Below are 24,579 nucleotides of genomic sequence, written 5' to 3' on the forward strand. Positions count from 1 at the left end.
GACAGAGAGTCCCCTATAACAGAGAGTCCGCTTCCCATTCATTTGTACAGGTGAGCCTCGCCCTAGATTTTGACCCACTTAGGTCAGACTAACCCTAACCATTATAACTATATGGAGGGCGGACTTTCTGTTACACGGACCCTCAGTTTCGTTACAACGGCACGGCAGTGTGATTTATTTCCATATGTATATTGTACGTGATATTATATTCTAGTAACTCTGTATGATTAGTTTTCTTAGTTGTCTTAGTTCATGTGATAAGCTGTGCGTGAAGCAAACCGGAGCTTCGCATTGGTCAATGCATTGAAAAGTGTTCACGGTAATTTCCTATATTTGTAAGTTGCGCAGTTTCATCACAGGTGCCCCGAGAAAAACCGGTACAGGGCCTATTAGCTATGTTTTCATGACTATATGGTTGTGAATGCTGGAATATCTCCAACAACACTAAGAAGAAACTGGAAGCTATGGAAATGATTATGTGGTACCTACGAAGATTGTTGAGAATATCTTGGGCAGAAGGAAAGACCAATAAAGAAGTGTTCCAATTTGCAGGAGTTCAACGCTCACTGATGAAAACAATCAGAAAAAGACAAAAGAAATCTCTAGGCAATACCATCAGAAAAGACGGAATAGAAAAACTTGAACTCTGTAGGAAAAATTGAAGGAAGAAGAAGTAGAGGAAGACAAAGACCAACATACACTGACAGCTTTAATGCCTTTGTAACAAATCAACTGTACAATAACCTCCAATTGACTGTAAATAAAAAAGAGTGTACTGGAGGGCCACGATCCTTACTGCCCGCAACAGGCCTGACACTTGACGAAGAAAAATGTAATGTTTATTAGATTTTTACACACGTGTGATTTAGTTATTGTATTTATACCATCTCAGCTACACTTCTTTACTATACTTTACTTTCATAAATGGTAAGCCAATTTAAGAGAGCGTTCCCATAAACCCATGGAATTAGCTGGACGGATCTAACTCTGCGGGGCTTCTCGCTACAGTGCTTTCAGTGTAATCAGCTTAATTGTCTGGCACTCCCCATCGAGTAACGGATGGGTTAGATGGGGGTGGGGGGGGGGGGGCAATTGCCTATCGTTTATTACCCTCCCAGCACCTTGAATTATGGAGAATATCAGATTACTCAAAGTGAGACAAAACCTTTGGGGTGGTTAGTAATGGAGACACAACAGCAATGCATTTTGTATAACATTCACCGGTTGAATTTCCGTAGGGCTAAAAAAAAAAAAAAAAAAAAAAAAAAACAATAGTGTTTGTTTAGTGGAAACTTTCTGTATTTGAACCAGGTCAGTGCACGACATTTATTTATTATTTTTTGTAACTTCTGATATTCAGTGAACATACATTATAGCAGCAAAAATTTCTATTTTTTTCAATTCAACTTGTTAATTTTAATTATTTTAAATAATATTTTTAGGGTGGTGTTAAACCACATTGCGGGTGATTTCGCAGCAGAAACATTTTTCCTGGGCCCCATATAAATTTCATTCAACACCAAATGCATTTATTCCAATTTGGAAAATAAAACTTTCTCGGAAATCTGATTTACTCAAAATAAGAACCGACCTCGCTCTTTAAGCAACTTAACAATTTTACCAGACCTTACTGGTTAATTAGAGACACAAATGTTACAGCCAGTAGAATTCTAATAAAACGTACTATAAACAGCGAAACTGTTATTCAATTCAATAGGATACAACAACTTACATAATCTTATTAGATGGATTGCGTGCAATATTGAGTAGATCTGGGACTGTTGGATTGCGTTAGAGATGGAAACAGTGCAACTATCACAATATGTTCCAATATCAGAAGGTCGCATTCAGAACAAATAATCCACAAACTTACTTGTCCGCGAACTAAATATGGCCGACCCCACTTTAAAGGAAGGCCCACAATCCCTTGATGGTCTAACCGCCTCCACACGCGCCATTAAGCGGGTTAAATCTTGGCTCCAAGATTTAATTGCTAGACCCGCGCGGACGGCGAGTGTGGAGGCGGGGAAAACCATCAGGGTATTATAAGCGGCTACTTTTTAACTTGGTCAGCCATATTTGATCTGCAGATCTGTAAGTTCAAGGATCGTCTGTTCCGATGGTAACCTTTGTAATACAAATTCTTAGGCATTCATTGCTAGGAATGGAAGTCGTAGGGAATACATTAACAGGGTTCGATGCCCGTAGGACGTAAATTCTAAAAGGTCTAGTAACGCACATATTTTACACGTAAACATGACTTATGAATACTTAGATTTACAGGCACACTAAGCTTTTTACTTGTATTTTAATGTTTTGTGATGTTATAGTTTTTCCGATATCTAGTATACATATAAATTAATTTTTATTCATACTTTTTGCATCACTCGTACTGATAATAATAATAATAATAATAATAATAATAATAAGAAGAAGAAGAAGAAGAAGAAGAAGAATACATTCTAGGCTATTAAGATCTACATATTAAGATCTACATATTATACAGTTGTCCAATATATGAACTGGATCTTAATATTTAGAATTATTATTTATAATAATAGACATTACAAAATGGAAGATGCGGCACCGTTTCTTTTCTTAAAAGCGAGATTAAGGTATTTTGCCAAAGATATTATCACTGTCTCGATTTGTCGTTGTTGTTTAAATATGTGAAGCAACAGTTTCCCCTTTGGACAACTTGGAATGAGTTCATTTTTGTGTGCGGTGTATGGGGGGTGGGGGGTTATTAAAATGCTCTTTATTCCTCTATAACTCTAGAGGAGCAATTTCGGATTTTTTTCAGCTGGTGTTGGTTTACCCTTGACATGACAACTTGTTTCAGTGTCCACATTATCACTGTTGATTCCAAGTGTGGTTCAGATTTGATTTTTTTTTTTAATTTTAAATTGTGTTAATGTATTTTTCCCTCTCCAAATTAAGTTTTGTATTGTACATTTTCAACTTAATATTATTGTATTTATGAAGTAGCAACAACGAACATAGCTTTAATTTACATTTTGTTTTATTTTTTACTTTACATTTACACAGCCGTGAAATGAGGGAAACGTCACAGTTTGATACTTTTATGTCGATAACTGCTCTTTACAATAGCAATAGGCTCGTAAGTGCGGCAGTTTTCCAGCGACGCAGTAGGGCTGGTTTCCATACTTATTCAGTCTGCTTATCTCCTTGTCATATACAATAAAATTGCCACTCTGAACTGCGTGATGAACAGTTGCTTCGAAATGCCCGTTCCCTGGCTTGGTAGATAAATTAATTTGGTACAATATCTCGGACATCGCAATATTATCCGATAAGTCTGGCAGCCGTCCGTCATTATCAGCGCTCTGCTTGAATTTCAAGAGCGTTTCACTTGGCCCGCTATAACGAACAATTTGAGATACATTTCCCAACTCAAGTTCATGACAGAGGTGGCTTTGTGGCTCTATAATGGAATTTAATTTTCTTATTACAGAGCCAATGGCTTTTTTCACATTTTCATCTACTTTTTTCACATTTTCATCTACCTTTTCCCAATTCAAGCACGTGCACCAATGAGCTTCAATTTGGGCATGCGCACAGGTTCTACTTTTAGGAATTTCTTTAAAGAGACTAACGCCTCTCCGTCGTATATCTGCAACTCCAGTGCCAGTGTGATTTATCATATCTATAAATGTCTCGTGAATATCAAAGGGGGTTGTGAGGACTTTGGAGTTTTTCTTCACATTGGCGTAGGCTTTTGGGTACTTTTCAATGAATTTCTTTGGGAAACGGAACGAGAAAAATGGCATGCGTTCTTCTAGCTTTCCCTGAACTGTGTCTCTTACAGAAGTAAATCGTGCGCCATGATCTGCCATCAAAATCAAGATGGTATCATCTAAAAACCTGCCTTTTTCTAACCATTGCAAGAATTCCAACAAGTCATCGTCTGCTACTTGTAATTTTGACGTGTACCCATGACTGTACTTGGAATGGAATAAAAATGAAAACTTTGGTTTATCTTTATACATTAGAAACATGTCTTTTCCCCAATTTATTATTTGCACATGAGAAGGGATAGCACCAAAGCAATTTGATTTTTCGTAATTATTTTCTCCTTCTAGGAAAAATGGCCTTAAGTTGTGATCGGTTGGTGTTTCATTAAATCCTAGCATCCTATATTGGAATGTACCGACTCCTGACAAATCTTCTCCCCACTGAGTGACGTAACCGAGTTTCTTAAATTCATTCCAAATCCAAGGAAACCTGTTGGAAATAAATGAAAACAGTCATTCAGTAACATAACGTAAAATATCATTCTTTGTTGGCATAAAAAACGTGTTGTGTGGTCCGATCTACCGGTGAATTCAGGATCATTCGGTGCCGAGTCTGGTAGTTGGGTAGGCCTGCAAGCGCAGTTTCAGTTTTTCTGATCATCTTGTGCTGTGTTCTCCGCTCTGCATAAGGTGGCCTTTCCAAGATTTCTTTATACGAAGCTTTCGGCTAGGTGACTCATTTGAGAGCTACGTATGCGAGATGGTAAGAACGATACAAAATTTGAAGAAACAATAAATAATTGAGGACCAGGAATACATGAGAGAGAGAGAGAGAGAGAGAGAGAGAGAGAGATTTACCCATCAACTTGTTTAGCATTCGGCTTTCCTCGTCTAGCCTCGGGTAGTTCCGCTTCAGTTAACCCAGTTAGAATTGGCAAAAGAGCTTGCGGCGTTCCGTCACCAACTATGTTATATCCTTCCAGAACGATGCCGCCTAATTCTTTGGTGAAATAATTGTAACTTTTCTTTAAATTCCTAATCCATGTCATTCTTGATACGGAGTCAAATCCAAACATGAGAACATTAAAACCCATTGAGGAATCCAACAGCATTGATGGTTTATATCTTGCATGAAGGTAAGGCTGATACGAGATGCCGGAGAGAATAGTTTCAAACTTTTTCCAAAGAAGGCCATAGCATTGTACAATCGCAAAATCAGTTTTTAAAGGGTCTCCGTCTTTAAAGGGCACACGTGGGCCTTGTTCTACCTCAAAGTCAGTTTTGCCAAGCGTTATAGTTCTATAGGAACATTCGATGTCTGGTCCGTATTTCCTCATGGCTGACTCCGAAATGCGAAATGTGGCATTTTCTATATATACCCAGTTTTCGTCTATTTCACATTGGATCGGAGACTGTTTTTCAAAGAACGCCATCATCTCGGGGCTGTATGGGTCCAATATTGGATATACACATGCCTTGTCATCGGTTTGATTTGAGCTCTGACCAGACCTTATTAACCAGGCATAATTTGGCAGAGATTTGACATATCTTTTCGCCTGGATAGGTTCAATCCGTGCATGTAAGAGATAGATGCTTAAGGGAATACAAATCATCACAGTCACTGTGAAGAACTTCAGAACAGTACGGTTCAGGAATGGCCTGCATGCCCGAGCCACTGTGCTTAAACAGGGGCGCACCATGATTTAGTCCGTATGCCAGAATCCCTTTAGTGATGCAAATTACCTGAAAGTAATAAAAATCTCAGTAATTTGACCGCAGTTGATAGTGATTGTATGACTGCATTCGAGGATGCGCATGTTATTTTTGATTTAGAAAAAATTGTTATAATCGTGTTATAATTGATATATCTGAATGAGCACGTGTATTTCAAATCATCACTTTCTACGCAATACAAGCCCAACCACAAGACGGGCCAATTCCCAAGTATTGCAAAGGCCTAAAACGGTTTCGTGTTGTATTATTTCCTTTCTTTAGTGTATAATGTGATGTGATGTTTCTATGATGCGCAAAGCTTTCTCCTGGCGCACATAACGGCAGTTGGGTTAAAAACTCGGATAAGGACCATCAACATTCCTGCCCTCGCTAGCCAAAGATGTAGTAACAGTCTATGTTCTAATTACATTTCTTTCTATTTAATTAAGTCAGCACGAAGACGAAATGATGCGCTTAACTCCTGTTTCCAGGGTCCAGACAATCTAAAATAAAGAAAAAAAGTTGTATAACATAGTATAATATACCCTTGGCACGCCTTGTAAATTGACACACACGTTGTATTATTACAAAGATTCCCAACAAACACTTTTTAACAACATCAGTTTCAAGCACAGGAAGCAAGGGGAGGTCACCCACTCCAGTCTTATTTTATTTCCCCACTTAAAAGGATTTCAACCGTTTGTATGATATCCATATTTCACAATAAATACATTCTAAACAACTTATATAACTATAATAACTTTATTTTACCACCAAAACGGCGGTTAACGTAATTATTCTGGAATTTGTGCTTGCCATCAGATCACGTGACCTCCATAAGATGCCTACACTCTGTAGTAATCTCTTATAAGAATATTACAGAAAACCTTACTTGGGTTCCAAAAATCTTTGAGTTACCAAGAAGAGAACCGTTTTTCGCAAATTGCTTAGAAAACTGAGTCGTTTGCAATTAAATAATCAATTATTGCCTAATGAACACTGCTTGAAACAGTCATCTGATTTATATAGATCGGTTGGCAGGTGTTTTTTTAAAAATAACTTGTTACTCAAACAATTATTATCTATATCCGAGGTCGTCGGAGGTTTTTTTTATTTAATAATATTCGATCAATGTTAACACTCATTTTAACTTATTAGAACCGTATTTCAAATAGCAAAAAAATGCTTCTTTTGCGGCGAAGTGTTTTTGTCATACTCCATGCAAACAAATCAATCGACCGATAAAAAATTTTCAGAGAAAATCAGTGTGGCTTATATGAAGATATTAATTCTATTTATTCGATGTGCTTCTTCCATGCAAATTTCAACAGAGCATTTAATCTGAAAGAATGACTATGGCATTTTTTTCACCAACAACAGCTTGCCTTTCTTACTAATTAGAATTCTAAGAAGCAACTATTTCTTTAAAATAAAAGTAAAACTAAACTTACTGTGTTTAACCCCTCCTCCCCAAGACCAAGTATGTATTTAAAGCGTCATATCTGCAGATTCCAGAGAGAAGGCTTAAAGATAGAGAGAAATCGAGCTGATTCATGCTTTCACCATGAAAACGTATTTAAATTGTTGGTGACGTGACCTCAGCGCGTTGACGAAGCCACGGATATGAACTGTCTACCATCCGCGTTTGAAAATGGCCCAAATTCATACCGCCTGTGGCTTCATATTGTGCAATACTCATATTAAAACCATAAAAAAGTACCTGGTGTCCTTATTTGGCTCTGAAATATACAGGAAGGCACAATACATTCAACCCACGTACAGGGACGATTTCTTTTTTTTTTTCTTTTTTTTAAAGATTTTTTTCGAGAAAATCCAAGATATACAAAGGATACTTTTCAGGCTGTTGAAGAGGTCATAAAGTTGAAAATTGACTTAGTTATAGACTGTAACTCAATTACAATATACAGGGGCCGATCCAGGCTTATTTGAAGGGGGGGGGGTCCGATTGCTAAGGAATGACAGGACTCGACTACGAAGCCGACCCTCGACCCCCTTGCGGTGGGGTTCCAGGCCTACTGAATGACCCCAAAATATATTGGTGTTTTTTTTTGTTTTTTTTTTTTTTTTTTTGGGGGGGGGGGGGGCAAACGGTCCTTTTGGAACGGATAAGTACTATAAATAAGCTAGTCAAAATTTTAATTTCAAGTGGAGAACATCAGTGTGATTTTTTACGGAAACCGCAGGAAGGCGGGGGTGAAAGCATTAAACCTTGAACGCAATCCGAAGATCCCATGAATCAAACCCTCAGACATAAATGCAGTGTAGCGTAGAGAATAGCCAAGCAGGAAAGATGACTAGTCATAGTTTTATCAGTGTTAAACTTTGCATTCACTTGTAATATAAAATTCCTCCGACTTCGACCGAGACACTCTCCTTGTCTGCCGTCATTTATGAGATTAAAAATATCATGGGGTATACGGCTTGGCCGTTCGTACGGAGGTGTTAATGGATATGTACACAAAATTATTCAGAGTAATATACATGAATATCCAGAGAAAAAATGAATAGGGGTATGATGCATATACGGGTGTCTGTTCACAAAAGCATACATGTGTACTCGCATTAATTAGCGTGAATCAGGTCTATCAACTGTGAGTATAATACATATAAATATACATAACTGGACGCATAAAACTTATACTATATTTTCCTTAACAGGAAAACTACTTGTTGTGAATACTACATATTAATTATCTCCTGAACTTAAGTAAAGCTTAAGCTCGAAATAGGATATAACGTTTTAAAACTTACTTTACCTAAATGCGACTCGAAGATTCCATGAAGTAAACTGTTACACTTGACTGTAGAGTCACGTGGAGAAAAGTCAAATACACAGTATGACCAAGCATCGTTTAATTCGTGGCACACACGGTATTAACATGATATGTGGCATACAACCCTCCTCCCGCATGCATAACTCTCCGTTAAGCCATAAACATTCAGCTCGTTTATATTCAGTTTAATGGCTTTTTGTCACGTGTATTAAAAAAAACTTGGCGGTACATATGGGATTGTTAATTGCTTTAAAGCGTAAGAGCTTTAGTTCTTGTTAGTCAGAGGTACACGAGGAAGCCGCTAGGTCCTTTGAGCTATATCAAGGCTGTCACTCCTCATCATAACGGCATATTTGCCACACATCCCAGGGGCGGAACCAGGATTATTTGAAGGGGGGGGGGGGGGGGGGGGTAGGTCCGCGGATGCAAAGCCGACACTCACTCCTGCTAGTTGAAATTAATTTCAAGAGAAGACCATTGTTGATTTTTTTCAGAAATCGAAGGGGGGGGGGGGGGGGGGGGAGGACCCCCCTGACCCCCCCTTAAGCCGCCAGTGCATTCCCAATGGGAGAGGTCGTAAACGACCTCATTCATCATTAATCAAATACATATATTTTTGGTAGATACACAACAAAAACTTTTTAGGTAAACCAATAAATATCCTTATACACATAGCCCAAGAGCTCAAATACTATTTGATGTGAGAAAATGAATTGGCTAAAAGAAGTAATGTGTACTTTTTTCAAATCAAACATTTTATTTTTTACCAGACTTCGTTTATATAAGACACTCTTAATTGATCAAAACAGAAACATTCCGGAATTTTTTTTTATTAAATGAATAAACAAACAAATACGAAGCAGGAAGAGGAGAGGAGATACCACGTGATGGCACTTAACCTAGTTGTCCCTCCCAAAATTTGAATTTTCTTAATCTTTTAAAAATTTTACACTAAAATATAAAAAACAGGTGCAAACAAAAGCTGTTGCATTAAGTGGATAAGTCGTACGTAACTTAAAAATATCTGTGGCACTGATATAGTATTATAACAGACGTACGTGTTCAGTTAAGTCAGTCTCAGAATATATTGACCCGCTTTTTTCTTGATGTAACATAGAATGCCTTAAGGTGCACCATTAATATGCAAACTAGTGTTCACGTTGAACTCCACAAACTGGTCTCTGCCCTTTACAAGGGTCATAGATTGTGTTTTCACTCAAAATTCACAGATATGCATCCGGCTAACGACGTGCACATTTCTCTTGTGTCCAGGGAGGATTTTTGTGTGGAATAAATGTCATCACTCACCGAGACTCATGCATAAGGAAGTCACTAAGGGGGAGGGTAGCGGTGGCAGGCTTTTTGCCTGACAGACAGTCATTAAGACGCCATCATATTCATGTAAAATCTATCGACGCTGTTGCTCTCTGTTGCCGAATAGCTGAGGTTGAAACTTTTGAAGGGGGGGAGGGTTACGAGACTTTGTCTCGGGACATTAATACTCTTTGGTATACCCTTTGATATGCGTTCACATTTTTAGGTTCAAATATTGTTAACTCGATGTGACATAAAAGCAAGCCGATCTGCTGATACAGTCAAATCTTGTGTACCGGCCCAAAAATTAGATAAAAGAGACGAATGCGATAGAAACTTAAGAACACACGTGGTGCCATGAAAATGTATGTGTTGCTTAGAGCACCTCCATTCTGCCTCCAACCCTCCTCATCCCACGTCATTCCTTCCTCCCCATCGTCAACCCCCCATTCCACCCCAATCCACCCCATTTTGCCCCATCCCACCCTAATCTACCCTATCCACCCCATTCTGCCCCGTTTTGCCCCATTCCACCCTCACCCCCCATTCCACCCATTTTGGCCCATTCCACCCTCACCCCCCATTCCACCCCATTTTGCCCCATTCAACCCTCATCCCCCCATTCTGCCCCATTCCACCCTAATCTACCCTATCCATCCCATTCTGCCCCGTTTTGCCCCATTCCACCCTCACCCCCCATTCCACCCATTTTGCCCCATTCCACCCTCACCCCCCATTCCACCCCATTTTGCCCCATTCAACCCTCATCCCCCCATTCTGCCCCATTTTGCCCCATTCCACCCTCACCCCCCATTCCACCCCATTCCCCCCCATTCTACTCTAATACCCCCAATCCTCCCCAATCCCCTTTCAACGCATACCAGTAGCTTCCTAAATGATTTTTGCCGGTCGAGCGAAGGAATCATTGATTTTTATCACTGCTTAGTTTCTAAATCACCCCGTGTTTTGAAAGATGTTCAGCAGTATTTTAGTGATTACAACCAATGCTATTTAAGTGAATTAATAGAGTTCGAGCGACGTAAGGCACAGTTATCATTATGACTACTTAGTAGCATTTATTCATATAATAATGCTTTCAGCTTTACAGTAACTTTGATTGTTTTTGGCAGTAAGTCTTATAAAATAATCAATGAAAAGCATTTTAAACACAAAAATGACAAAACGTATAAATGAAATATAAACCATGAGTCACTGTACAACGATACAAAAAACTTTAAATTTGTGATGAAAGTCTAACAAAAAATACCTGTGATCATTTTATGTTAGAGGATAACAAAATGAAAAAAAAAAATTGACGTTTCTCTTTGAATTTAACTGGAAAAAAATTACAAAAACAAAAACATAAAAAACTAATTACTACTTTCCAATATTTACAAGAATAATTCGTCTGATGTATCAGATATGTCCTTCTCTGTCATGGGCTATGATGGGGGGGGGGGGCAAAAAATCTTATAAAACAAATGGGGTCCAGGGAAAATATTTTCTCTCTTTGCTACATGAAAGTCTTATGCTACTTGTATGCCTTAAAGTACATCGACATAACAATTCCAATTTCCTCATAAGTAGACAGACCCTTAATACTCTTCTATGGCTCGAAATCAGCCAGTAAGTACTGATTCACAACACTCGAATGTCACTAAAATGTATTGCAATTAACTCGCACTAAGGTCTAAAAATCTGCTCATTCATAAAGTTGACAAGAGATAAAATATGTTTGCATTGTTCTAATACATTGCCTGGACGTTAGTCCGGACGTAATAGATCTCTCAGCGGGCGTGGCCTGGACTTGGAAAATGTCAGAAAAAAATTAAATCTATGACCGATAGACCTGATGGCTGCCCCACAGGTAGAAACTACAGTTTAAGTACGTTAAATCACATCCCTTTCACCGCCAGGTCACATCTGAGACACTTTTTCACTATTTCTTCACACAGAATCCCAGTCGAGTTTCAGAGAATTCAAAACCATTCCCAGACCCAATCGTACTAACTGTGGATCGACCTATCTCCAAGGGGATTCTCACTAAATTGCAATCAGACATCTCAGCCGCTTAAGCTAACAGCAATTTAGCAAGAAGTCTCTCGGAAATGGATCGATCATGTTAGATTGATCTAGGTATAGGAACCCAGTCTATGCTGGCAAGATTGCCCATTCTAAAATTCGCACACATGTCTGTTTGCCAATAAGCTGCGAATCATACAACGAACATGTTGAATTTATGTCTGTTTTTGAAAATGAAGAATCTGTCAAGCATCGCACCTAGGGATAGAAATAAAGAAATCTTACTACCAGAAACCTAATGAACAGAAAAGAGTTTAATACTTCTGGTGTCAAGATAATCACCTAAGTCATGTCGGATTGCGTATGGCACAACCGTTTTGAAGGGCAAACATGATAAGATTTCAAAGAAACACATTATTATATCTGTTGCTGTCTCAGTTGAGCAATCTAAAATGATAATAACTGATAAAAAGCTGGAAAGACATGGACTAAAATTTGCTACATTGTAAACATCTCCCGCATCTAAATGTACCTAGACATCGTAACAGTAAAAACATTGTGCTAAAATTACCACAGAGTGTTCATTTATCTCGGTAACTGCTCTTTACAATAGCAATAGGCTCGTAAGTGTGGTAGTTTTCCAGCGACGCAGTGGGGCTGGTTTCCATACTTATTCAGTCTGCTTATCTCCTTGTCATATACAGTGAAATTGCCGCTCTGAACTGTGTGATGAACAGTCGCCTCGAAATGTCCGTTCCCTGGCTTGGTAGATAAATTAATTTGGTACAATATCTCGTATGTCGCCATATTATCTGATAAATCTGGCAGGCGTCCGTCATTATCAGCGCTCTGCTTGAACTTCAAGACCGCTTCATTTGGCCCGCTATAACGAACAATTTGAGATACGTTTCCCAACTCAAGTTCATGACAGAGGTGACTCTGTGTTTCTATTATGGAGTTTAATTTTTCGATTACAGCACTTATGGCTTTTTTCACATTTTCATCTACTTTGTCAACCTTTTCCCAATTCAAGCACGTGCACCAGTGAGCTTCAATTTGGGCATGCGCACAGGTTCTACTTTTAGGAATTTCTTTGAAGAGACTAACGCCTCTCCGTCGTATATCTGCAACTCCAGTGCCAGTGTGATTTATCATATCTATGAATGTCTCGTGAATATCAAAGGGGGTGGTAAGGATTTTGGAGTTTTTCTTCACATTGGCGTAGGCTTTTGGGTACTTTTCAATGAAACTCTTTGGAAAGCGGAACGAGAAAAATGGCATGCGTTCTTCTAACTTTCCCTGAACTGAGTCTCTTATGAAAGTAAATCGCGCGCCATGATCTGCCATCAAAATCAAGATAGTATCATCTAAATACCTGCCTTTTTCTAACCATTGCAAGAATTCCAACAAGTCATCGTCTGCTACTTGTAGTTGTGACGTATGTCCGTGGCTGTACTTGGAATGGAATAAATATGAAAACTTTGGTTTATCTTTATACATTAGAAACATGTCTCTTCCCCAATTCATCATATTCTTATGAGTAGGGATAGCACCAAAGCAATTAGATTTTTCGTAATTATTTTCTCCTTCTAAAAAAAATGGTCGTAAATTGTGATCGGTTGGCGTTTCTTTAAATCCCAGCATCCTATATTGGAATGTACCGGCGCCGGACATATCTTCTCCCCACTGAGTGACATAACCGAGTTTCTTGAATTCATTCCAAATCCAAGGAAACCTGTTAAAAAAAGAACAAAAATGTATTAACAAAGGTAGATTCATCGTGAACGCAGTCTTAGACCCCATTTCCATAGATTTTAGATCGATCTATCCCTGTGGGGAGTCTCACTAGATTACTGTCAGCTTAGCCGCCTTAAGCGTCTGTCCCGCCTACTAAAAGCCGTAAGGGGGTAATTAACTATGGTGCCCGCTCGGCTGACTGCAATTTAGCGTGAACCCCCAGGGAGTTAGGTCGATCTAAATCTTAATCTCTGGATCGATCTAAATCTCTGGGAATGCACCCTTAAATAGGACACGAACGAGGTACAGTAATATGAAGGATGAGAGGCATTGGTGGAGGCTACGTAGGAAACACATGTTTTATGTAAGGAGAGAGAGAGAGAGAGAGAGACTTACCCATCAACTTGTTTAGCATTCGGCTTTCCTCGTCTAGCCTCGGGTAGTTCCGGTTCTGTAAACCCAGTCAGAATTGGCAAAAGAGCTTGCGGTGTTCCGTCCCCAACTATATTATATCCTTCCAAGACGATGCCACCTAATTCTTTGGTGAAATAATCGTAACTTTTCTTTAAATTCCTAATCCATGTCATTCTTGATACTGAGTCAAATCCGAACATAAGAACATTAAATCCCATGGATGAGTTTGATAGCATTGATGGCTTATATCTTGCATGAAGATCAGGCTGATACGAGATGCCGGAGAGAATAGTTTCAAACTTTTTCCCATTAGGGGAAAGACATTGTACAATGGCAAAGTCAGTCTTTAAAGGGTCTCCATCTTTAAAACGCACACGCGGGCCTTTTTGAACCTCAAAGTCAGTTTTCCCTCGAGTTACAGTTCTATAAAAACATCCTATGTCTCCGTAATTCTTTGACGCTGATTTTGAAATGCGAAATGTGCCGTTTTCTGTATACACCCAATTTTCGCCAATCCCACATTTCACGGGTGCCACTTTCTTAAAGTAGGCCATCATCTTGGGGTTATACGGGTCTAATACTGGATACATGCATGCCTGGGCATCGGTTTGATTAGGACCTTGGCCTGAACTCTTCAACCATTGCCATGAATAGTTTGACAGAGATAAAACATACTTTCTAGCATGCTTATGCCGTAAATGAAATATGTTCAAGTAGATACAAATTATCGCAGTTACTATAAATAACATAAGAACTTGATGCTTCAGGAATGGTCTGCATGCTCGAGAGAGTGTGTAGAGAGAGAGACACCTCATGGTGGAAATTGATGTGAATCACCTGCAAGGTCCACTTAGTATAAAAATCCCAGCGATTTAACAGAAGTTGATTGATACTTTTTGATTGCATACGTTAAAACTACACGCGATTTTTCATTTAGATACAATTTGCTCAAAGTATGAGTTTACACGTGCATTTCAAAATTAGCACTTCCTCTGCAAGACAAGCCCGACCACAAGATACAGCAAAGATTTGAAAAAGCGTCAAGGTCGTTTTATAATTTGACACGGATGATCAAATCTTTTAGCACCGATTGTTTTGTACAAAATGGAAGAACAAAACTAAACGTGTGAGTATGGCATCCAGAGTTACAAGCACCAAGTGAAAGACTGTGACTTTCAATTAATAAGAGATAGAAAAAATGTTGATGACAGTTAATTATATCCTCCAAGAATTCGAATCGATCAAAGGCAATTGTAACTACAGTAGCAATCAGCTGCTAGTACCAGTTAAAGTGAATATGCATCAAGGCTGCAAATGATAGTATGGAAATATACGTAAAATGTTTTTTTTTCTGTTGTCTCCAGTAATTGTACACTTGTCACGACGCTGCTGTCTGTTAATACTAAAGTGACAATAAAATTCCCGGGTGAAGAATGTCGTTTTGTATTCGTAAACGCTGCACTTTACGCTATTTGATCTCCTTCAGGTAGTGACTCAACCAGCACTCAGATTAAGTCACACACAAATTAAATGGTGTGTATGCTATAGGTCTCCTGTCTCGTGCTCAACATGCTGTCACACCAACAATCTCTTTTTTAATAGACAAGAAAAGTAGCTCTGTTTAGCCGCCTGTAGTCAGTACTCTCTCTTATATCTCCCTGATGTTCAAGGTATTCTCTTAATTGGCACACAATCGAGTATGGCGTCTGGGTTTAGCACTGGGATAAGGACAAACAATATCCCATTTCTCACAAACCGAAGACGCAGTTGGAGTAAGAAATGCTGTTATTGTCCCCCTTCATATTATGGTCTGCAAGGAGGTCGACTGCTGCACTCATCTCCTAGCCCAGGAGATCTGAAAGAAATAAAAAAGCTTTAAGTTATATAACAGCCTTTGTCATGCCATAAATGACACCATTGCCTTTAACGCAATGATCGAGAGATTGCAATTACCCCTCCTCTTAGATATTTTAAATATAACATCAGTCATCAACTCTGAAAGCGGAGGGGGGGGGGGGCGAGGATGGGGTTGGGTTTGATCACCCCTCATTCCGCCGCAGAGCATTTATTGAATGGCTTGTCGCCCTCACTTATAAGTAGCTTCCTACGAGCCAGTCGCTTCTTAACCACCTTTATCCTAAAAAATACCAAAATGTCATTTATTACAGCGAAGCCATCTTTCGTGTTCGACTGTTTAAAAAAAAGCACTCTTCTTTGTCTCTGGATAACCTAGCACAGAATCATTAATCATATTGGTGAGATAATTAGGCCAGAGCTGTAAATGGGGTATAATACTGTATATTGTACGACACATGTCCTCAGGGAACAAACTCAACACTGATAAAACGGGTACCAATAGGTAGTACGCTGTTTCTTCACAACTTAATTCCTTTATTATTGATTTGATTTATGGGTAATCATAATGGCTATAAGAACAGGACCAATGTGGAACGCATTTTAATCTACCTTAAGCGGCCAACGATGTCTGCCTTGGAGCCTAGGAGGGATAAGCATGGGAGGCCATAAGGGTACATCAGACAAAAATTATTTATATAATATCTCGCCCTCAGTGATATCAGACACGAATGGAGAGCAATATTGTTACAGGTGAATTAAACGATGCAGTCATTTTACATTCATTTGCAGATGTCGTGTTTTTCTGTCTTAAAGACTAAAAAAACTTATTCATAAGGCATTATCATAACGCACACGTATTAAATTTCCATAATGGTATCTCCTTCTTACATGCCCAAGTTGTGTAAATGGAACCATAAAAGACGGCTGTGTCGTGACAGAAATAATAAACGGGACTGTTCCTAGTGTTAAGTGTAGCGCACATCAATAATATAGCCTTAAATGTCATTAAGCTAGGTGTCACCCCTATGTTCCACAGGGAACAGGAGACCATTAGCTATGTTCATTCTTCTACCACAGGGCATTGGGAGCATTCAAACCCTCTCATACTAAGCACAGGTCGTTCCAGTTCTAATTTACGCGAGGAAATTCTTACGTGGGATTGATTGCTTGTGTTTTAATTGAAACCTAATGCATCAATTTTCATGCTGGTCCTGGAAGGGTGGGGGGGTTCAGCTTCGCCAGAAATAAAATTAAGACTTTTTTGCATTTTAAACGAGTAAGATGGGCATATTGATAGGCCTACCGGTACGCCAGCATTGTTCCACCACCCAGGTCATTAAAATAACTTATTTTTTCGCCGGTGCTTTAGTTTTTTGGAGGGTGCCCCCCTCTCTCATTCTCTCTCTCTTTCTCTCATACGTGTTGTTCTCTCTTGGACACAGCATGAAGGCGCTAGTTAAAGTGATACACTTCAGATTCACCCTGTAAAACAAGGTCACCTGTTTGTTCCTTGGGCTACGATTAATAAAACACAAACTGGAAATAATCAATGGTGCGACGTGTCTATCATATTACGCGTCACCCTCTGAGACTTTCATCCTCTGGGAGACCAAAACATCTGTGTCATAATATTATGAATAACACATTACCGATTGCGGTTCTTAAACTGCTGCTGTCGCGTCAAACTATATTGAAAGTAATCTAGGCTGTTTTCTCTGTGCTTCAAGTGAAAAAGAGACAATCACAAAGAAGCTATACATGTACAAGTGCAACAATTTATACTGTAGTGTTGCATCATTCACACTGTTGCGTGTTTCTCATTGTGAAGCTGTTGGAACTATGTATTATTGTCATTGTTATTTTCTCAATATCCTTTCACTAAACAGGTCTGGTGTTGGAGTAAGAATAAAAGAAGATATCTATTGACACGATCCGAGTCTTCTTTTTAATGCTCCAATGTTTTCATCCCTAGTAACTGCCTCGCAAAAACAGCAGCCAGTAACATAACATGCTGAGTAACATAACACCATATTACACCACATGTATTACGTCAAGTCTAATCCTTGATCATCTAAACAGTTCATACCGGGAGAATCGATATAAACAGCTTGGAATAAACCTCATCTTACAAATGCAGCTTCGTTTCTCTAAAATGTGCATTTATTGCGTACTAAACATCTTTTCGTCATCACGAACACTGCTGCCGGCGTTCATCCACGAATGCAGACAAGCTTTCATTAGATTCAACCTACTTGTGCTTATTTCCCGTCCTGTTCCCATTACTAAGAAAAACACCAAGCCACGCTGGGTCGTAATTTTAATCTTTTTCCTAATCTTCTAACATTTTGCAAATCGCCTGCACTAGCCCCCGTGTGTTCTATAAGATCCACACCCAAATCTTGTTTTCACTACAAGTACGAACCCCTTAACACTCTTCAATACACTTTAACTAAGGTCCAAGGAAGATGAAGATCTTTATGACTGTTATATATTATAAAAAGAAAGACTTATTTCCTTGACAAGAGTGTTTGTCGCAAATATTAATAAAGGTTCATTTCCTCAAACAGACACAATCAATTGTCATATATATTAAAATGTTTTATCTGCTCTACCATGTACATGTAATGGATACAGCCAGTGGTGTGATAGTATGAAAAGTAACGACCAGAAAACTTCTGGTATCATCGGAACCAATCAGTAATAACCAGCCTGTTGGTTATGCAGGTTCTTTTGTCGTTCACCAATAAGTCAACTGAGACAGTCAGATATCGTTTTCTTCTACATATTCTAGACCCCATTTCCAGAGATTAGATCGATCTACTTTAGATCGACCTAACTCCCTGGGGGTTCACGCTAAATACCTGTCAGCCGAGCGGGCACGAAAGTTAATTACCCCCTTACAGCTTGTAGTAGGCGGGACGGACATTTAAGCCGGATTATCTGACAGTAATCTAGTGAGACTCCCCGCGGGGATAGATCGATCTAAAAGCTCTGGGAATACAGCCTATGTCTATCTCTCTGTGGCTATGTCGCCTCTTTTATGTTTGACCTTAATTTGCATTTTAAATGAACTTCAATAACTGACATGCAACCTGCCATGTTTATATACACCCGAATAAATTTAAACATAATTGCACATGCATTCACATCTGCCACCAATAGCAGATTGCATTTTAACTTTTTTGGGTGAAATGCAGCTTGTGACAAAAGCACAAGAATATATTTAAATGCTTAATTGTAGAAACATTTTAGATTAAACTAATATGAAAATCACATTTTAATGTTTTTAAAAACAATAACTACTAATAATGGCTCACTACAAATCGGATCATTAAACATTAAATGTAATGTATGTAAAAATGCTCTCTTTTCACCTATTGAACGCTTTCCGGATCTTTCAGAAATAATTGTACGCAAAACCAAGTCACGAGCAGAAAGAAACTCAGTCATTTGTAATATTATATCTGCGTGTCAATAATAAGCAAGGAAGAATGTCTGCCCTTGTCTGTTGTCCATCCCCCTCCTCTCTCTCTCTCTCTCTCTCTCTCTCTCTCTACCCTTTCACTTCTGTCCCATGACGATCAAAGTATCAGGAAAAACCATCCATTTCCATGCAAATTTCGATTTTCCAGCGAAATGTGATTACGTTAGCATCGATTATGTGTTCTTCTGCTTTCCACTGCATGCACCGTTTTATTTCCTCTGAGTAAAATATCCACCTATCTAAAGACCTGCCCCATGGTCTTTCCCCATACTGCGGTCTGTAACAGAAATCAGTTGACTGTATGACTGGCCATTCCCCGACTCCAAAGTAAACCAAGATTTTGGAACATTATTTAAATTTTTTTAAAGATATTGCTGGGGTAGGGCTATCGGATGCAATGCATGTATTTCTCCTTGTTCTATCGATGTTCTTACAAATAGACATGTTTCACTGTTTTAAAGGTACCATTTTTTATGTCTTAATATCATGCAAAGTTATTTAACCTTCCCATATCGAACCTTAAAAAACTTCAAATAGAATTAACTGATGTCGATACTTTCTTTTGAAATGTACCCTTGTACATGAAGACATGCCAAAGTGACAGGCCAGATAATCAAAACAATTATAAGTATAAAACATAGAATCCAAGTGCAGGGACAAGTCGAAAAATGACCTGTAACTAAGACAAAACTATATTTTACTCGAATAAGTTTCCACATGGCATTCTGGACAGGGCGCCCTTAACTGTGGATTTTTTTTAGATCTAATCGAATACGATATTCACTATCCACAGAAATGCCCTTGCTATATTGTCAAGATTCTCGACATCCTTTGAAAATCCATTTTATACCATAAAATCTAGATTCTTCTTCTCCCTTGTCTTAGAACCCATTGAAAACCTCCCTGATCTTTGATAGAACAGTAGGCTCGGGCACCTTGCACAGTATACAGTTAACAGCACGGCGCTTCCAAGCCATAAAAAACAAGTAATTAAGAACGTGAAATGACAGGCACGCGTAATTGGTAAAGCATTAATGGATACGGTCTGTTCCCATTACTGACTAGAACATCAATTACTACGAAATAACTAAACAGAAACCTCTACTTACGATGAAAGTACGTCACCGGTCACGTGAGCCACGCTTTAGACTAAACATCCGTGACGAAATTGAAGTAGAAAGAAAACCAGTTCTTGAGTATAGTCAAGATTTCATTACCTTTTCCATTTTTGACTTTATCATCAGATGACGCATTTTCAATCAAATAAACACTGTGCTCTGAGGCTGTCATTCATCACCATTTCACCGACCCAGAGTCTAATCTGTCATCAACTGTCATTGAGCCAGCGATGGCAATGCTAAACTCCTGACTGCGCAGTACATCTCTACTGTCTCCAAGGTTCGCGCATGTTAATTTCACTTTGTAGATTTCAAGAAATTCGATTAAGTTCAGTCTTCAGAAACGCTTCATGGCGAGCACAGCAATGAACATAGATTATCAATACGCTATGGAGTTGCCTGTCTCGGTTGGTGAAACATGTTATACACATAATACACTTGCCACTGCAGCAGTGTTATAATCAAGTGCAAAAGAGCATGAAGGCACTTACGTAGAACTTGTCCGTCGTTTTATCGATAAAAATGGAGATTTCAATCTTTCCATGCGACTGAAATCTACAGTACCCTGCTATTTGACCAAATGACTAAGCCCCCTAATCTGAGTTATTAATCTGTCTCCACTTGTATTAAAGTGCAAACTGCTTAACATCAAAGGCATTTCCATAAATAGAAAAAAATATACACAATATCTTCTTAAAATTCACCTTAGCTTCTTGGAAAGATGCTCAAACTGTCCAACCTACGATACTGTTGCCTGATGCCTTCTCGACCTATATCTATCTCAGGCCATCCAATTAAGGATAGATTCACGTTGTGTCACTGCCAAGACCACAAACTCCATTGACACAGCACGAAACTCCGAATCCAGCATATTTATAACTTCTTTGGAAACAGAATGGAAATAAAAGTTCTGCTGAATTCACTTATAAGCAGAATAGGGCGAAAGAAGGGATGGTTACAGGATTCTGGTCAGACTTTATTAGCAGTGGTCACTTAACAGAACAGACCATTGACTTCACGTAATTAATAACAATAAACCTACTTCCACAATGCATCCTATTCTTTTTTCCATTTGATCACTAATGTCGCAGGGGCGGATCCAAGATTATTTGAGGGGGGTCTGTAGATGCAAAGCCGACCCCCCCCCCCCCGGCGTGGGGTTCGGGACCCGCCAAAGGGCCCCCAAAAAAACTGGTATTTTAGAGGGCGAACGGTGCCATTTGGTACGGTTTAGAACAATGATTCAGCTAGTCAAAATTCTTATTTCAAGAGGGGACCATTGGTGTTATTTCTTTCAGAAATCGAAGGGGGGGGGGGCAGGACTCCCCTGACACCCCCCCCCCAATCCGCCACTGTGTCGATCGTCATGTCAGATTATTATATTGACCTAGCAAGAGACGGTACTGTGTGTTAAAGTTACCATTTTTAGGGTTTATAAAATACTCTAGCCCTTGATCCAAGCTTTAAATTATAACTGATAAATGTGTATAAAGTATCATGGTAATTGCCTGAATCTGAAATTTATCTCTGCAGGTACATAGAAACCAATCCCTTAGCTCTACACGTACAGTACTCTTAGCCAGAGGATAACTGGGAAATATAACGACAATTTTCTGGCAAAAATTCTAAATGCAGAGAGAAGTGCACAGAATAGCCAGAAAAATATCTGTGAGCATTTTGTGAAAAATGATATTTGTTACTCTGGTAGAGGGTAAATTGAATAAATAAATATTGCTCAATTTTTATAAAAACATTTTTTGGTAATTCAAGCAATACAATCCAACTGTCTGTTCCATATAAAATACTATATCATGCAGCATAACTATGCCCAAGCAAAGGGCCACTGGGACCATAGTATTGATCAATGTGCTATCATAGCAGAGTTAATGAACATAATACAGTTGGTTTTCGACCCCAAAAATCATGCATAGGTCAACCTAATAGATACAAGGTCGCTGTTCGATAAATTTATGTGTATAAGATCCGTAGGCTATCTAGATCCACTTGGCACTAAGAAACACGCTCGATTTTATGCTGGTGAGTGCTCAGCGGAAACCATTATCTAGGTCAAATTACGGAACTGCCTGTAGGCGACACACATATATGTACTATCGATTCTAGTTGTGCTGTATCAGCCGGAGAGTGAAGGTTCTTAATCAAATCTCCTAAGATAACACCCCTTCCGCTTCATATCAACTCAGACGAAATGACGAAGAGTCCATGACTTAAAAAAGACGATCTAATCGATGCAAGGTCATTCATATGGTTTGGGGAATAAAAACCCCTGTCAAGAAATCATGCGCAGATATAAAACATACCTTATATTATGTTGATAAACAGCAACAGACTCCACACTGGGCGGTATAGATAGTATGGCGGGATTTAAAAAATGAGAACAACGTGAGTATGGAACCAGAGTTGGAGTCATACACATATAAAGTGGAATACTGATAGGCCTCATGGGAAATATGTATATGGAATATATGGAAGCTAATGGAGCCCGGTTCAGACAAGGTCTAACCAGAACGGAAATGAAGCCAAAACCTGTCAAAAGCAAACAGGAACTTAAACGTATGAAGCGTATTTTGCTGTTATACGTTTCCTCGTACAAAAATGACTAATGAATAACAGATAAACGATATTATAATGACAGGAAAAGATAAAATGTAAAACGTTTACACGTTATTGCTACAAGGTATAAGTTTTAACTGTCAACTCACTATAGATAATTACTAATTTAATAATCGCAACAAGGTTTTAGAATTAAGGTCAATCTCATTAACTAGTACTGGAACACTGACCAAAGTGGATTACCATCATATGTTAACGGGTGTTAACTACCCAGTTTTCTAGTGCCGGCAAGCACGTCTAATTAATGACATCTTGTGTTCAACAAAATTCATAATTTGCGCTAAAAACCACCCAGGTCGTGTATTTATACTAGGAATGTGGTTTATATGTTCCAGATAGTATGTTGAAAGATACAATGAATATAAGGAGATCAGGCTAGTTAATCATTAACGCGGTCAGTAGAACTGGCATGGAAATTGAATTCATCCACATGAATAGAGACTGTTTAAGGGTAGGGTCCAGCTAATCAACTTGAGTATAAGTACAAACCATCTCTCTCTCTCTTTCTCTCTCTCTCTCTCTCTCTCACACACACACACACACACACACACACACACACACACTAACTGCACACACTCGTAAATCCTCAAGAACAAAACGGCGTATTTGGGGGATAGAGACACACTGTGACTCACAGTAGCTAACTTTTTCTTCTCATGCGACAATGAATCCCTGTAAGCAGCACTGAGTACTAAGTCAAAATCTTATCTTGGAAACAGACGTACAACATTTATGATCTAATACTACTACTACTTCTACTACTACTGCTACTTCTACTACTACTACTACTACTACTACTACTACTACTACTACTATTATTATTATTATTATTATCCCGGTAGATGATACGTGCACTCATTGAGAGAAAAAAAACTCAGAGTGGAAAATAATTCCAAGTCTGTAGACATTGATGCTAGGACCTGGGTTAAACTTGGAGAGGGGCTGGGGGGTGGGGGGGTGGGGGGTGGGGGGGGGGTACATGTAGGGGCAGGGAAATGAAAAAAGTAATTGAAATAATGTGTTCGTTGTTATTTTCTTTTAAAATTTGAAATACACTTCCCAAAAGTCTACCTTAACATGGGGTTTTAGTGCCCAATACCGCAGGTGACACTATGTCTTCAGTTTGTGGTAAAAATACCGTTTTCGGTTTTGGGGTTTTCTCTAGTTGCCATAAACAATACAGACGCATTGGAAGCTGGGTGGCAGCAGAAAAAAATGGTACCACAAAAGTCTCTCAAATGACTTTCTTCTGATTTTGTCGACTTCCATGTGAGATGTCTCCCCCTTATGTGATCTTGTGGTCTGCTGACGCCATTAAGTCTACTCCCAGTCGTACTTAGTAGTTGTAAGGTCCCTACTTTCTCTTAGGCTAAACTAAAAAATGAATCCATAGGCGTTTGCGAAAAAGTTTTAACGTTGTCATATATATGAAAATGTGTGAACCTGTTTTGAGTTTTATGTTTTTTTAAACATTTTAATCAGTCTCGTAGTGGAGATGAGAACTGGGGGATTACAGTCGTGGTGGTAAAATGAAAAATGAAAAATGAAAAAAATGAAAATTAAAACTGAAAAGTGGTTACTAATCAATTAGACCGCTCCTTTCGGTTTTGGATATCTGTAGGTTCTATCTTGGTGATTAATGGAAATTATTGACGTTTTTAATAAAATTAATTTTACTATTCCCGTCTAACGTGTATCGTGCGCCTAAAGCATAGCTTGTAGCGCCTCGTGCTCCTGTG

General features: G+C 38.9%; 2 protein-coding genes across 8 annotated transcripts in view; both read right to left on the bottom strand.

Annotated features, from left to right (window-relative positions):
* Nucleotides 1-3,004: 3,004 nt before the first annotated feature.
* LOC106168020 (uncharacterized) lies at nt 3,005-8,648 on the bottom strand. 4 transcript variants are annotated; one of them, XM_086997879.1, is made up of 4 exons: nt 8,246-8,648; nt 5,897-5,971; nt 4,614-5,498; nt 3,005-4,245 (listed from the first exon to the last, which is right to left on the bottom strand). In XM_086997879.1, the coding sequence occupies exons 3-4, from the start codon at nt 5,453-5,455 to the stop codon at nt 3,084-3,086; spliced, it is 2,004 nt and encodes a 667-aa protein (XP_086854005.1). In that variant the 5' UTR covers nt 5,456-5,498; nt 5,897-5,971; nt 8,246-8,648; the 3' UTR covers nt 3,005-3,083. The 4 variants fall into 4 exon arrangements, with proteins under 4 accessions (XP_086854005.1, XP_086854004.1, XP_086854006.1 ...); XM_086997878.1 differs by lacking the exon at nt 5,897-5,971; XM_086997880.1 differs by lacking the exon at nt 5,897-5,971 and having other exon boundaries at nt 8,241-8,648.
* Nucleotides 8,649-10,622: 1,974 nt separating this feature from the next.
* Nucleotides 10,623-24,579, bottom strand: part of LOC106178664 (uncharacterized) — a 28,579-nt gene continuing 14,622 nt past the window's right edge. For 2 of the 4 annotated variants that reach the window (XM_086997358.1, XM_013561945.2), the window contains exons 2-3: nt 13,733-15,605; nt 10,623-13,334 (exon numbers count right to left, since the gene is read on the bottom strand). In XM_086997358.1, the coding sequence (XP_086853484.1) occupies nt 12,185-13,334; nt 13,733-14,565 (1,983 nt within the window). In that variant the 5' untranslated portion in view covers nt 14,566-15,605 and the 3' untranslated portion in view covers nt 10,623-12,184. Of the gene's footprint in view, nt 13,335-13,732; nt 15,606-22,527; nt 22,547-24,579 lie in introns of those variants that run through there. The other 2 variants (XM_086997360.1, XM_086997359.1) reach the window with 2 other exon arrangements.

The sequence above is a fragment of the Lingula anatina genome, chromosome 10, assembly GCF_051362555.1.
Source record: "Lingula anatina isolate TDL-2025a chromosome 10, LinAna3.0, whole genome shotgun sequence".
Classification (NCBI taxonomy): Eukaryota; Metazoa; Brachiopoda; class Lingulata; order Lingulida; family Lingulidae; genus Lingula; species Lingula anatina.